This window comes from Diuraphis noxia, unplaced genomic scaffold, assembly GCF_037042655.1.
Source record: "Diuraphis noxia isolate RWA-SAM2 unplaced genomic scaffold, SU_Dnox_SAM2 contig0002, whole genome shotgun sequence".
In the NCBI taxonomy this organism is placed as follows: domain Eukaryota; kingdom Metazoa; phylum Arthropoda; class Insecta; order Hemiptera; family Aphididae; genus Diuraphis; species Diuraphis noxia.
In genome coordinates, this window is record NW_028301712.1 from 54387012 (window position 1) to 54402408 (window position 15397).

The following is a 15397-nucleotide window of genomic DNA, read 5'->3' on the forward strand; positions in this document are numbered from 1 at the left end:
TTTTTTATAAGCATTCAAAGTTTAAATTTTTACAAAATACGTAAAAATCACGAAAATTCACAAATTATTTTTATTATTTTTATTTTTAAATCCAACAATCTAACAATTTTTTTTTTTTATAAGCATTCAAAGTTTGAATTTTGAAAAAAATACGTAAAAATCACGAAAATTCGCAAATAATTTTAATAATTTTTTATTTTTAAATCTAAAATTTGAAAATTTAATACAAGATTTCTTACAAGTTTATCAATCTGTATCTCAAAAAAAAAAAAAAAAAATGTCCACCAAAAATTAAAATAAAATTATTATGAGCGTTTGAAATTAAAATTTTTACAACATTGGAATTTCACTAGATTTCTCATTTAGCGATTTTCTTACTTAGGTGTACCTAACTCTAAAACAAATGACCGTAGATACTTGATGTTTCCACTGAATGTTTATATACCTAGGCATTTTCTATACTTGATAAAATTTTCAAAATAATTTGATTTGTTTTGAGCTGTTTACTGGCATTTTAATTTTTTCAACTTTTTTAGTTTTTTTTTTTATAAATATCAATAAAAATTTATTTGTTGGGTAGAAAAGCTTATTTGAGACACCTAACATATACAAAAATATTAAAAATACATTTGCTCAATTTTTTTTATAAGCATTTAAAGTTCAATTTTTGACTAAATACATAAAAATTACGGCAATGTTCAAATTATCTTAGATAGAAATTTATAAAAGTTTTTCTTTTTAAATCTAAGATTTGAAAATTTAATTCAAGATTCCTTATATGTTTGTCTACCTTTACCAATAAAAAAAAAAAAAAATGTCCACCGGAAAGTCAAATATTAATAATAAAGTAATAATAATCTAGAATATATCCTATACAGATAAACCGCGCGTTTCCGCTCAGAATGGTTTTTTGTATACAATTATATAATATCATTGGATTCAAATTTAATTCCATCCATTACAGTAACCCACTTAGTGTATTCACTCTTTCTCGGTTTTTGTTTTTTTTTGTTTTTAGATAAATAAATAAAAATATATTTAGTATTTAATAATCAATGCTATACTTAAGGAAAATTTAAATTTAAAATACGTACTACGTAGTTAAAAAAAAAATGTATACAAATTGTATAGCTTTATCTATTATTTTTATTATTATTATTATTTAATACGATGGCGGATGAGAAAGAAAATAATATTCAAAGATTTGGAGTTACTCGCCGAATCGGTGAATTCAATTTACAAAAATACGTTGCAACTACCTATATATCGTATGAAGTAAAATACAAAAATAAATAGATACATACGAATAACGCGAAATAAACCGATATAACCAGTTTTTTATTTGTGTATTGTGCATAAAAACAAAAACCAGTAACGGAGGAATACGTAAAATTATAGGTACCTACATATTTGTATGTGTACACAGATAGGTTATGTTAAAACTTTTTTAACCATACATGATATGCACAATACATACGTATAACTTATAATAAAAATAAATGATATGATATGGGAGTAGTGGGTGCCTCCTATGATGTACAAGTACCTACATAATACTTTAATGTCCTTCGGAGTCCGGTCGGTTAAATAGCATACATTGAATATTATGTACCTACAGGCTTCGATGTGACCCTATCCAAGACAAACACGCTGCAGTATATTATCGTACACCAAGCAGACTAGACGCAAGACCAAACGTTTTACGTTCGTTGCGATTTTACGCTTCGATTACTAATTATTATTTTTATTACATTATTAAAATAATTATTAATATAATTACGATTTGTTATCAGTGAACCGATTTATAATTATACGTTTTGTGAAAAAATAGCCATATCATTTTAACTAGCAGGTAGACAGACACAAATCTCCGTTTTCTGAGTCCAGTTTTCTTTATGTCTTATATACGTTTGTTTGTTGGTTCGTATTTTTTAAAATTTTTTTTTACCAATGTTTAAAGTACGTATTATAAAATATTTCTATGTATTAGAAACATACTATACTTCTGTATAGATTTTATTTTGTTTCATTAATCGCTGTCAATAAATATAGTGATAATATTGCTATTTTTCGTCATTTTTTATTGTCACATAGTTATAAAATTGTAAATATAATAATACATTATATTTCACAGTAGTGATTTCGTCATCATCGAATAGAACTATGAAGCCAGCGAGTTCCTGGTTAACATTATATTTATGTTTCTTATTGGGTACGACAGGTACGTCATTATTTATCTATTAATATTCTGATAATATAATAACAACACTATAAAAAGAAAACTACAACAACTATAAGGAATTTAAAAAACTTAGTAAAAAGTTCAGTTTATTGAAAGTTCATTATATCGAAATTTGTTATATCAAAAGCATAAATCGGCAAAATTCGATACAATGAGATTTAAGAGAAAATTCAAAGTTTTAATTTTTAGATTATCATAATTGCATAGGTACATATTATTAGATATCATTATAATTTTATTAAATACATACATACACACATGAGTTAGTATTTAATAAAATCTATTTTTTGTTTATTACGTACACATACACATTTAATTATTTTTAAATCGGTGATTTTTTTTTAGTGTGTAGCCATTTGCGCTTACGTGGTCAAAAGTGTTGTCCAAATTAAAAAGGCTATATAAAACACACTGTTCTCGATTATCCAAGCAGGCCAAAAATTCAGAAACAGTTATTTTTCCACACAGGACTTTGAAGTTATTAATTATCTCTTGGTCTAGAGGTTGGAGTTTTGAGGTTGTGTTTGCTGAATTGAAATCAATTCGCACTTTTAGGATAGTAGGGGGGTTTTATGAGGACTAGGTAATGAAATTATCAACGAAAATGATGAATTTTTTACTTTGTTTTCGTATGCAAATAATTGTGTGATGATTATCTATATTTAACAGACGTGTAACTTATAAGTTATAACCGGAGACAATACGACATAATATTATATATTATCTTATCGTACCTATAATGAAATAATAGCCGAAATAAATAGTAAAATTTGTAATATCAGCCTCAAAAAAATGGTAAAATTCTGTACATTGCAAGAACTTTGGCATTAAAAACTTTGTTATAATATAGAGGGGACAAAAATATATTTAATTTTTCGTTATATCACGAGGAAAAACAGTTTTATTCGTTATACTGATATTTTCGTTACAAAGAAATCTGTTATACTGCGAGTTGACTATATCTATAGAAATATCAATGGATATTAGGCTAAAAAGTTAACAATTATTGAACTTTATAACTGTATCATCCGGCGTTGCCCGGAGAAAAATTAAATATGAATACTAAGGTAGACAACCCACCTTGGTGGATAGTAATAACTAATAAGTAATAATAGGTACATAGTAAATAACATTTCTTTGCTTACTTGAACGGATTTCAAGCAGAAATACACTAATATGTGATTACAATCATAATATTATTAATATTAAAGGTAAGCCATCCTAAAAGTAATTTTAATTCAATCATCTATTATCTATGACCTTCAGTAGAATATTTGTTGATCCTAAATGCACACTTTACTTTTTTTAAATATATGATAGTTGTTACCTGAAGGTTCTAATCTAATATTCTTACGATCCGTTTGGGATCTCAAATAATATGTGTGCAAAATTTGGTGTCCATTGATCAAAAACTGTGGATTTCCATATTATACATCGATTTGGTGTAAATAGCCCGTTATCTTTTAGATAATACTTGTATCATTTATATCCAACTTTCTATTATAATCTATTCATCTATCGCCTGTGTTTTGCTACAATTTGAAATATTTACAATGGTTTTTTGTCAAAATAGGTTAACTATTTTTTCAGTATACAAACCTCGACCATACACTTGCGAATTATACTCTAATAATTTCTAATAGCTGTTATAATTACTAGATTTTACATCTATATAGAAGAGCTTTATTAGCCTAAATGAAAAAGATTATATGTAAAATGTATACCTATGTCATTATCATAATACAAGTTATTTGTCTTAGGAACGGGCGTATTGTGTAATCCATTAATTGAAAAACGACAAACCGTATCATGTTCAGTGTTGGTAACTATATTCTGTCTTAACAAAATACTTACCTACTAATAATCATCTCTTTAGTGGCGTAAATATAATTTAATTTCGGAGGAGGGATAAATATAAGCTCGAGTGGGATTCTCAACAGTATACTTTATAATAATAACTCTACAAGCACATACTTTTTTTCCAGGAGAGGGCGTTGAATCAGGGGCGGACCCAGTTGGGGATTCTCAATGTTGACCCACAGTTTTTTCCTCAGTAAAATGTGGTTCCTCAAAATGATAAACTACATACAATTTTTTTATTTGAAAATAATATGACGTACAATAATCAATAATAATGTAATATTAAATAGGTACCTTATAATAATTTATAAAATATATTAAGAATATTTCTATAAATATATAGTTATAAACTTAGAAGTATATTATGACGTATATAAATCAATGGCGTCATTTCAGTTTTTAATTGAGAAGCCAATGTTTTGACCAGTACAAATGGGTAACTTAAAGGAAACGGCAAGCCACGCTCACAAGCACATATTCATTATTATGTTCCTAATTATTTTACCTTCATAAAACATACACATCGTAAGTACCAAATTTCATGAAAATCCACGTATGCATCTAAATAGTAATTATAAATATATTCCAACTAGCTATTAATTAGTAATTTACAATTTAATATTTATCATTGTGACAATAATTTCTTGGTACACAATATAATATTCCTCAAAATATTATAAAAATAGCATGTTTTTTCGATATAAAATATAATAATGCAAGCAATAACAACCGGGCATCGATCCAACGGGCTCCTTTTAGAATTAAATGCCACCTATCCCAAATGATGCCATCTGAAAGTACTGTCACAGACTAAAGTAATATAGATATGGAAACTGAGTGTTGGAGTATAAATAGTGAGTACGAAATCTTACTAAAACTCATTTACTTAAATAATGTATACATACCTAACCTTTAGGTATACCTAAATTGAATAAAAATAATAATAAATTAATACTTTGTGTTTGTAAAATTTTAAATTTACTTAACAACTAATTGTGACTTACCTAGGTATATCATATAAATAGTTATATTGAATGTTAATATCAAAAATAAATGTGATATAAATTATTAATAGGCTAATCGCGAGCGCATCGAGCTACTTTGTAACATAATATAGTTATTAGTTGGTTGAAGTTTTCACACAGTGGCCTCTCGTATGTGAGTTAAACCCATAGTACTATAATCCTGGGTACGTCAATGGGTTAAATCTAGGACCGCCGAAAAATGGGGGTGGACCTGAAGTACGTATAAAATGATAAATTGTATTAGAAATCGACAATACTGTTGTTATTATACATATATGTAATATTTGCTAGGTATCAGTATCACTTGTGTCCACATAATAATTAAAATATATAAATCTAGATAAAATAACTGTTATTTAAAATAAAAATAACATGTAATTCCTAATTTTATGATAAAATAACATTTTATTCTGAATTTTGTTTATATTTATTTTTCTAAACTCTTTCTTGTTTTACGTAGATTTGAAAAAAATTACGGGCCCCTAATTAATTTTGCACCCCAGGTAAGTTCGCCCCTGAACGTATGATATTTACATATTAATTATTAAGTACACGTAAAAGTGGGTTACTAAAAAAATAATAATGGTTATTTGTTCCTTCGTTAATCTTTGAATATTTATATACCTAATATTTATTTTATTAACTATACATTAAAGCTACTCTGAAAATATGGAATTTTAGGGACTATTTATTTCTAAAATAATTGATCATGTAACAACTTATTTTACCTATACGGCTAAAAATTTAAAACGTATAAACGTACTTTCTACTTTCTTTTTAAAAGCCTAGTGATTATTCAATTACAACGTTAAGGTATTAACATTTTTAAATTAAATTGAATGCTTGTAAAAATGATGTTTGTTTTAAAAAATTGCGAGTTGTGTTAATAGGAACTTGTTCAGATGTGCAAACAATGAGTGCATTGATCAGTCATCAATTTGTGATGGAATCGCCGATTGTTCAGATAAGTCAGATGAGACCCAAAGTTTATGTGCTCCATTGCTTAAAACGTATGGACAGTTTTAAGGCATTAATAAATAATAATTCTTAGTAGGTATATTATGCTCTTATTTTATATTTAGAATTTATTTGTATATAATAGATGTCCGAGATCTGCGTTTCGTTGTAATTATGGTGCATGTATAAGTAAAAATGCAAAATGCAATGGTAAAAACGACTGTGTCGATGGGTCGGATGAACAATTACCTGAATGTAAAAAACAAGGCCTAAGTATTCCTTCAAGCTCTTCAAAACCACAACAAACTCAAGTAACCAGTAAAGTTAAATGCATGTAAGTAATTGATTTCAAACTATAAATTCTATAATTGTTATAGAATATAACATAGTTTATATTTTAATTTTAGATTCTGAGCGGAGCGATGAATGTATTGATTTTACAATGATGTGTATTTTTTATTTAGTTTTTTATTCGGCGTTTTTTACCTGCCTAAGTATCTACTGTTTAATATATTTTGAACTTAAAACATAAAAAAATTTATGTATAATTATACACAGATATATTATGCTGAAAGTATTTATGTAAATACAACTTATATGTATTCTACTCTATGCATTATACAGAAAGTAAATAACAACAAAAAATACAAAAACTTTTATAAAATTGATCAAAAAGGTTGTAACTTCGAGTTCTATACCGAAAAGATTATATATTTTACCTTACAATTTATTGTTAGAAATTATTTTCAGATTTATTACGTCTAGTAGTCCCAATTTATAGACCAGAGAACAAAAAGTACTATTTTCTTAACAAAAAAGTAATAATATTTATAATATTAATAAATATAAATGTCCATGGTAATGTTGTTAAACTAATTTAAAGAACAATCTTAAAAATTAAAAGTGAAGAAAAACACAAATATAAATTGATAATGTTTCTAAATAATTATAATTTATAAGGAGGATGTATATTATTTTCGATAAAATAAGTAGTAGTATAAGATTTCTCAGTATCCCTCCACCTTGACAACTGGGCTTAACTTATATATATATAAATCACTGGAAACTTTTCTTTAAAATTTAAGTTTTTAAATTATATTCAATTTTTATTCCGTATTACCTATGCGTTTTTTCTTGTATCAGGGTGGCAAATTTCCTGATTATAGTGTTTACAAATATTATATTATAATGTAACTATAAGTATTAATTAAGTTTAAAATTGTGCATTAATTATTTAGAGCTCGAGAAGAGTACCGCTGCAGTTCAACTGGTCAATGCATCGATGTAACAACTATTTGTGATGGAACTCCAGATTGCAATGATGGATCTGACGAAACATCGGAATTGTGTAAATCAATGGTGTACGTATTAATTGGGATTTAAAAATAAATAAGACGTATACAATGTTTACATGTTATATGTCTGTAAATAGCTTTACATTAATATTATTTAAAGGTGTCCAATGAGTACGTTTAAGTGCAACTATGGTGCCTGTATAAGTAAACAAAGAAAATGCGATGGTTCACAGCATTGTGCTGACGGTTCTGATGAAGCAGGCTGTAGTTCCAACGGAAACCGCAAACCTTTGACATCAGTCAATCCAACTTCACACATTACGCAGAGACCAACCACTAACTCAGCACCGCAGTATCAGACTAGCAGACCAACAACGCAGAGACCAACAACCCAGACAAATAATATTAAGTAACGTTTGTTTATGTATTTGTAATAAGTTAAATTTTTTTTTTTAAAGATATTAATAGTTAATACACATCATTTAAGGTAGACTAAACAAATATCATTGATATAAATGTTTAAGACGCTTGGCATGGATTTTATTAATTATAAATGTTAAAGAGCACCATTATTGTTTCGTCGTATATTATGGTTATTGGTTGGTGACTATAATAAGAGATTGTTTGCAGAGATGTTAGATAAGATATTGGATTTGGATTAATAATTACTGGAAGCAATACACAGAGCAAGCAATGCAACTAGATTAGTTTGGAATACGTATATCTAACAGTCCGACTAATTATTGTTATATAAAATATGTTGATTAATCACAAAAGTTATACCTATATTGTAAGGTTACTCTGTTTAATACAGGACGAATTTAAGACGACACACACGTCTGGGATCTATGTATTTATTATCATAGAATATGCGTAATAATATTATGTATATAATTATGATAATAATAAAATATAAATACCTACTGTAATGGTAAAAAACATTATAGCTCGGGTTCATTTTATTTTAAATTACCTAAGTGTTTGTTAATGTTAAAATATTTTTAAAAAAATATGTTTTTTGTTTCAACAACATTTCGTGATTCGTATCTGTAATAATTGATTAGTGAAATAATTCTATTAATTCGATTTTAAAACTCAAATCAGTTAGTTTATATGTACGTAGAACGTTTATAATGCGTGTATTTTTCTGCAAAAATGGTTGTGTGAAATCTTTTTAACCCACAAATAATTGCGTATGTGTTTAAACAACTTTTCTCGAAAACGGCTATAAAGATTTCATCAGAATTTCGTACCTATATTAATTCTACAGGATAAAATAATCTAGGGAAAAAATTTGCAAATATAGATAACAATAATAATTTTAAAAAAAATGGTGACCTATAGGCTATAGCTAAGTAAAAGAAAAAGCGTAGGAATATACTATTTCCATAAAAATAAATAATATATATCTTTAATCCTAATCACTTATATTTTAGTTATTGTTACGTTTTAATTCTTTAAAGGTCATGCATGGTTCCATATATCGAGGGTACTGTGTATTCTTTATTCCAAACTGAATCAGAACAAAATCCTTCTTTGTCACCTGGGTCATTTGTTGATCCGAATATAGCAGTTGAAGAGAGCTGCGAAGAAGGATATTATAAAACTAGCTCTAACAGAATTATAATTTGTTCGGGAAACGGAAAATGGAAACCAAAGGTTGATAAATTATGTTTGAGTAAGTATCAGTTAGTATAAGTACGATAATAGGTATTCCTTGATATTTGATTTATTTTAATTTTTCAATATTATAAAATTATTAAGGTTAGTATGGGCCCGTATTACAATAGTTGAACACCGGTTAAACCACGGAATTCGGCCGGTAAAATCAGTGGTTCAAGCATAACCGAGGTTTAAACTAAGATTGTAAAACGGGTCCTTAATAGTTGATTTAAGTTTCAAGAAAATTACTAAATTTTATTTATTTATGTTTTAAGAAAGATGTCCATCAGTGTTTTCGGATAGTTTAGATATTGAATGTACTTTTAATGGTAAAAAAGATGATTGTTCAAACCCATCAATACCGGGCACTGTATTAACACCAAAATGTAAAGTCACACACACTGTACCAAATGGACAAATAGAAACTCCAATCAAATTACGTTGTCAACAAGACGGAAAATGGAGTGACAGACTTTATACGTGTATTCCATGTAACTATATTTGTTTTAAGTATTATTCTAATTAATTTTAATTTAATGAATGCTGCCTCATTACCTAATTATAACATTTAAGTTGAAAATGCGTTTATCCTAAGTTGATTTATCGTCTTTATTTTTGAGGTTTTAAGCAGAGCGATACATTTTTTAATTTAGATCTGAGTGGATGAATGTATGATTTGATAATGATGTTATTATTTTTTATGTCTGTGTAAACTATAAGTACTTTAAATATAGCTTCAATTTTCAACTTCAGTATGTTTTATGATGGGAAAGTCAATCTAGTTGGTATTTAGAGGACGAAAAAACGAGAATTTTTATGCAAAAAAAGTTCCTTGTCATTAAATTAAACTAAACTATTTTGGTGTTATTTAAAAACTGATAACCGTAGAAATTTAAAATTTGCATAGAAATTTTGTGGTATCATTTTAATTCATTTTACATAATAGATTTTAATAATATTTTGACTCTTTTTGAAATATTTATAAACATTTTAATTTTTTTCTATTGATATCGATAAAATAAATGGGTTTTAAAGATAAGAAGGATCAAAATCTTGAAAGTTTAATTCAAGATTCCTCAAAAATTGTTATAATAGTTTAATTTAATAAATTATGATTTAAAAAAATGTTAAAGAGACATAGTCACGATTTTTTTATAAGCGTTTGAAATTCTAATTATGATAAATTTATTAAAATCACAAAAATCACAAATTATTTTGTCCACTTAAGAAATGTTCAAATTTTATAGTTAAGGATTGAACGTTTAAAACAAGGTTCCGCATAATTATATCATGTTTTAACCAAAAAATCTAAAAAACATATACGATTTTTCAATAGATATTTTTAGTTTAAATTTAAATGAAATGAGATACTTAATCGAAAGAAATAAAAGTTTAGTCATTAATAAGCTGTAATTTAAAAAATATATTTGTGGGGACTAGAAACATTGAAAGTATATTATTATGTTTTATACATACAATGATATTTTCAAACGCAATATTTTGGGTAACATTAATTAATTCAACCTACTGTATTGTATAATTACTTTATAATCATAATAATATTATAAAATACGTTAAATAATTTAAGATAACAACATGTCTACGCTCAATATTGTATTTTGCATGCAATGATTTACTGTATTCAAATTTATCACGTCTATTATAATGCCTACCTTTTTAAGTATGAAAATAATTGTATTGTAAATACATTCATAACATGTTGAGCGTGCTTAGAAAACAATCTGAAATGTCCTATTAACGCTACTAATTTACTCTAGATATTCTTAAGTTCATTGCCTCTATCTAATAATAATAATAAAAAAAAAAACTATTGAAAGCATTTGTCATTTTTTGGATTTTAACTTTTAAGACATTACAATTAATGAATTCAAACATGGTTTTAGATTGTGGTCGACAATATACTCCAAACCAAGTATTGATTCTAGATGGCGTTGAAGCTAAATATGGATCAGCGCCTTGGAATGTTGGAATATACCGAAAGTCGAACAAAAATAATTTTAGCTTGATATGTGGAGGATCACTGATTGCGACAAATTTAGTTGTATCTGGTAAAATAACTCTGTGTAGTGTGTAGTAACCGAGTTAAAACCCCCTAACAATTTATTTCAGCTGCTCATTGTTTTTGGCAAGAAAGGTTGGCTAATAGAATATTATTAAACGATGGTACGTATAAAGTTGGCGTTGGAAAGTATAGTAGTGACATTACAATTACGGACAATGAATTTACCCAGATTATCGATGTAAGTAATATGCAGTAAAAAAAAAAAAATAAAAACACTTATACTAGGTTTGATTCATTAAATTTGTTGTTAATAATTATTTAGGTGGGATTAATTTACTTAAGAGAAGGTTATTATGGTTCTTCCGGATATCATGCTGAAGATCTAGCCATTATTGTGCTATCAACCAAAGTTAAAATTAGCAATGTTGTTTTGCCTGTTTGTGTGGACTGGTCTAAAAAATATTCAATTTTAAACGGATCTATTGGAAAAGTAAATTTATTTAGTATTTTTATTTTTTATTCCATATTTAATAATTACGATACATTAGTAGTAGGTAGGTTTATGCAAATTATTCTCAGTCATCGTGATCATTACATAACATAAACAAAGAGATTAACTTTTCCTAAAATAATTTATTTATTAATATTCCTATTTTTTAAATTTGTGTCTTTGATGGTACCTATACTTAAGGTCCATATTTTTTTAGAGTATTTTTTTTTGGCAATACAAAATTTATTTTTTTTTCAAATGATGATCACCGTTCTTATAGTAAAACCTTTATTAAGAGTTATTATTATTACTGCTATCTTCTTAGTTATTTATATTAATAATAGGCAATGTTTGTGAGTGTGTAAAAGATCCACACACAAGTTTACTGTGCCAATAGTTCTAAAATTTGCTACATAAGTATAGCAAATTATAAGTGGGCAATGCATGGTGAAAGTCACTTTGTATATATTTTATAAGGGACTTCAAAATAATACTGCTAATATTTTGTGATTGATATTATTTGGTAATTTTATTAGAATATCGTGTAGAGTTTACTTGATAACCTAACCAAACTGAAAAGTATGTAGCTATTATGCCTATGATTTAGTGATTAATTTTTTATGATTTCATCACAAAAACTTGTTAATTTTATATTTTTATTATTTTAGGTCGTCGGTTGGGGGAAAACAGAAAAAATGGTAGAAAGTTCTGTTTTATTAGAAGCTAATATACCGTATATCGACCATCAGACTTGTCGGAATATGTACCAAAACGGATTTCAAAACTTCGTTTCTGTTGATAAATTCTGTGCCGGTACTAAAAGTGGTAAGTAATAAATGTTTATAATGATTACATAAAGATAGTAAAATACTAAAAACTAACTACAAGTCATGTTCATATTAAGATAGCTTACTTTTTTGTAAAATAGTTATCTACCGACGTTATGAATCACGTAATTTCTGAAAACGTTATTTTTATTAAATTATAAAATATTTCACTAAAATAAATCAAATTAATTTAATAAATAAATACTATGATACAATATATAATTACATTAAATATATAAAAATATTTATAATGCATAAGGGCTGAATAATGCTTTGATTCCGTATAGTGATTATTCATGCTATTACATGCAGTGTCTATTGTGAATAGAACAACAGGATAATTTTACTTTCATAATTTATCATAATATGGGTTTTTAAAAAGTATTTAATTTATTGATATCTTGTCTTTTTTTATTATTATTTAAGAGGAATAAAGATGATTTCAGATTGCTCCGTGAACCGTGATTTTCGGAAAAAAAAAATCAGCTATGTTATTGGCTGAATCTAGTGGCTACTAACTACTAAGTGGTATTCCACAATATTTGCTGGTATATATCACGTCAAGCCGTCACGTGGGTTTCCAATATACACGAAAGCGTGAATCCTTTGCTGTGATTGATTGGTTATGTAAGGTTACCACGTGAATAACCGCGTTACCGTGTCGTTAGACATAACTGAACATTTTACGTGTACACGGCACACGCGTATAGTGGAAACCTACCTTTATATTGCAGATACCAGAAAGTATAGAATCCAAACCTACTCAAGTCAAATGTTTACAATTATGTGGTCACTGGTAGAGAGCCTAGGCTCTCTAGTCACTGGTAATGAAAATATAATAATGGGTATTCTTTTTAAATTTAGATAACTGATATAATAGATCACGGTCTATATATAGACACTATAGTATCTATAGATACTAGGTGATTGTGATAACAAGAAGTCAGTTACCATTTACCGTAAATTCACGTTCAACATAAAAAGCATAATTTAAAAAATACATGGATAATTTATTTTACGGAAATCAGGGTTCACGGAGCAGTGTGAAGTCACATTAAGTTATTTTATTTATAGAATATACTCATAAGTATTAGTTAACAACAATATTGTTGTTTGTGTTTTTTTTTGTTCCTACACATATTATAGTATAAATAATTAAAACCTTAAATTTTAGGACAAGGCGTTCATCAAGGTGATAGTGGTGCTGGACTTACCTTTGAACATAGCTCTTTACATTTTTTAACTGGAGTCGTGAGTGTAAAGGATGCTGCTACAAATGATTCAATCGCAGTTTTTACAGATGTTAGTCGCCACGTTTCATGGATTCATGAAATTTATACTAATTATACTTATGCAAGTGATAGCTTTTCTAAGTCTGTTAGATAGTGCAGTCAAACTAATTAATACATTTATCTTGCTATCATTATTTTAAAATTTAACTTGGTATTAATAAATGTTTTTTTACGTTCATTATATTTTTATTTTTTAAACATTCTAAATAATTGTATCACAAACAAAAAATAATGATATATTATACAATTATATTGAGTTTACTCAATTATGAGTTCATATTTTATGTCATTTACTAAATATTGATTTATAATAATATAGAATACATAATATATATAATATTCTTCATGTTTGGTCATTAGTAATAAATTATTTTCCATCTTAAAGGCAAAAAAATGTATTTTTATATTATATGTATTATATGAGTATATGCTATATATCAAATTATAAATTTCAAGTAAGGCCCAGCGCCCAGTACTGCGTCTGAACAGTAAAAATATAATCTTTCACCTTATTTAATCAGATACGTTTCGTTAGTAATAATTATATTGATATCGCCTCTCACGACTGCAGTATACTGTTTTTATAAACAGATTATATACAAGAATTACTTGGGAAATACTTCAGGATTTCCTAATTTACATACAGGAAAATTTGGTTATTTTTTTCTTCAAATAATGTAGCAGTGGCACTAATATGACGTAGAGTTCAATAATAATATGTCGACTGTTAAATTACCAATTAATTATAATCATACAAGACACGAGTACTACGCAACGATGGTATTGATAAACAATATTTATGCAAATATAATTTGCATAACTTATAAATAAAGAATCACACTATTATAAGAACGATAAATAGATAAATCAAAATTGCATAAAGTAATTATATTATTATCATTATTATTATACAGATACCTCACTATAATATTAGGTACTCGTATATTTTTGATATCCGTAATTAATCCAGTAGCTATTATATTTCTATTATGTTGTTTAATGTTATAAAATTGTGTGTGAATTACTAGGTACTGATTTCTAATAATATGTAGGGTGTAGATAGTAGGTGCATAATAATATTTATTACTTGGGTTTCCCGCGAGTTTTTCTAAGAGAGGTCTGAAAGAAAGAAATCTCAATAATTTTTCTCGATTTAATAGGTACCTACCTCATTTTAAAGATAGACTTATACAAGTTGGTATTATACTAAATTATACCAATACTTATACTTATGCAAGTATTTTTTGGCTCATGCAAAACAAATAATTGGTTTATATACATTGTTGCCAATTTTACAGAAAATAAAAATGGTTTTTACTGTTGCATATAGTTTTAAACTTAAATTTTATATTTGGTCGAAACAGCCCAAATAACTGTGTTACTAATCTATTAAATTTACATTTAAGAGAGTTTAATTAATCGTATGTCTTCATAAAGCTAATGGAGAAATAAAGAATTACTTAGAAACTTGTGTGGATAAAAGCGTTTATATATAGCATCATAATTATGATCAAGGAAGAAAAAACGAATCATAACTCTGAAAATTTAGTAGACAATTGACAGGTGCGTCGTCCTGGTTCCCGTAAATCGTCGAAACCCCCTCAAACATATCTCATTTTTTTGTACTCGATTTGTATACATTTGCACTCTCCTTAAAAAAAATGTATACCCCTCTTCTCTTTACTCAAAATCAAATCTCCCGTCCGGTGCTGAAACAACGGCAC

General features: G+C 26.9%; 1 protein-coding gene across 4 annotated transcripts; it reads left to right on the forward strand.

The window, feature by feature from the left end:
- The first annotated feature begins 1648 nt into the window (after window positions 1-1648).
- LOC107165639 (modular serine protease-like) lies at window positions 1649-13851 on the forward strand. Of its 4 annotated transcripts, none has more exons than XM_089220640.1 (14): window positions 1649-1959; window positions 2135-2221; window positions 4003-4060; window positions 6018-6137; window positions 6230-6418; window positions 7323-7445; window positions 7540-7788; window positions 8843-9057; window positions 9317-9532; window positions 10946-11110; window positions 11172-11302; window positions 11387-11554; window positions 12223-12379; window positions 13556-13851. In XM_089220640.1, the coding sequence occupies exons 2-14, from the start codon at window positions 2164-2166 to the stop codon at window positions 13765-13767; spliced, it is 2061 nt and encodes a 686-aa protein (XP_089076766.1). In that variant the 5' UTR covers window positions 1649-1959; window positions 2135-2163; the 3' UTR covers window positions 13768-13851. The 4 variants fall into 4 exon arrangements, with proteins under 4 accessions (XP_089076766.1, XP_089076765.1, XP_089076768.1 ...); XM_089220639.1 differs by having other exon boundaries at window positions 1649-1920; XM_089220642.1 differs by lacking the exon at window positions 4003-4060 and having other exon boundaries at window positions 1650-1959.
- Window positions 13852-15397: the final 1546 nt, after the last annotated feature.

Coding starts and splice junctions, on each gene's coding strand:
- LOC107165639 (XM_089220639.1), top strand. CDS start 1,896: ATGTCTTATATACGTTTGTTTGTTG. Junction 7,789..8,842: donor ACCCAGACAAATAATATTAA/GTAACGTTTGTT, acceptor AATTCTTTAAAG/GTCATGCATGGTTCCATATA. Junction 9,533..10,945: donor ACTTTATACGTGTATTCCAT/GTAACTATATTT, acceptor ACATGGTTTTAG/ATTGTGGTCGACAATATACT.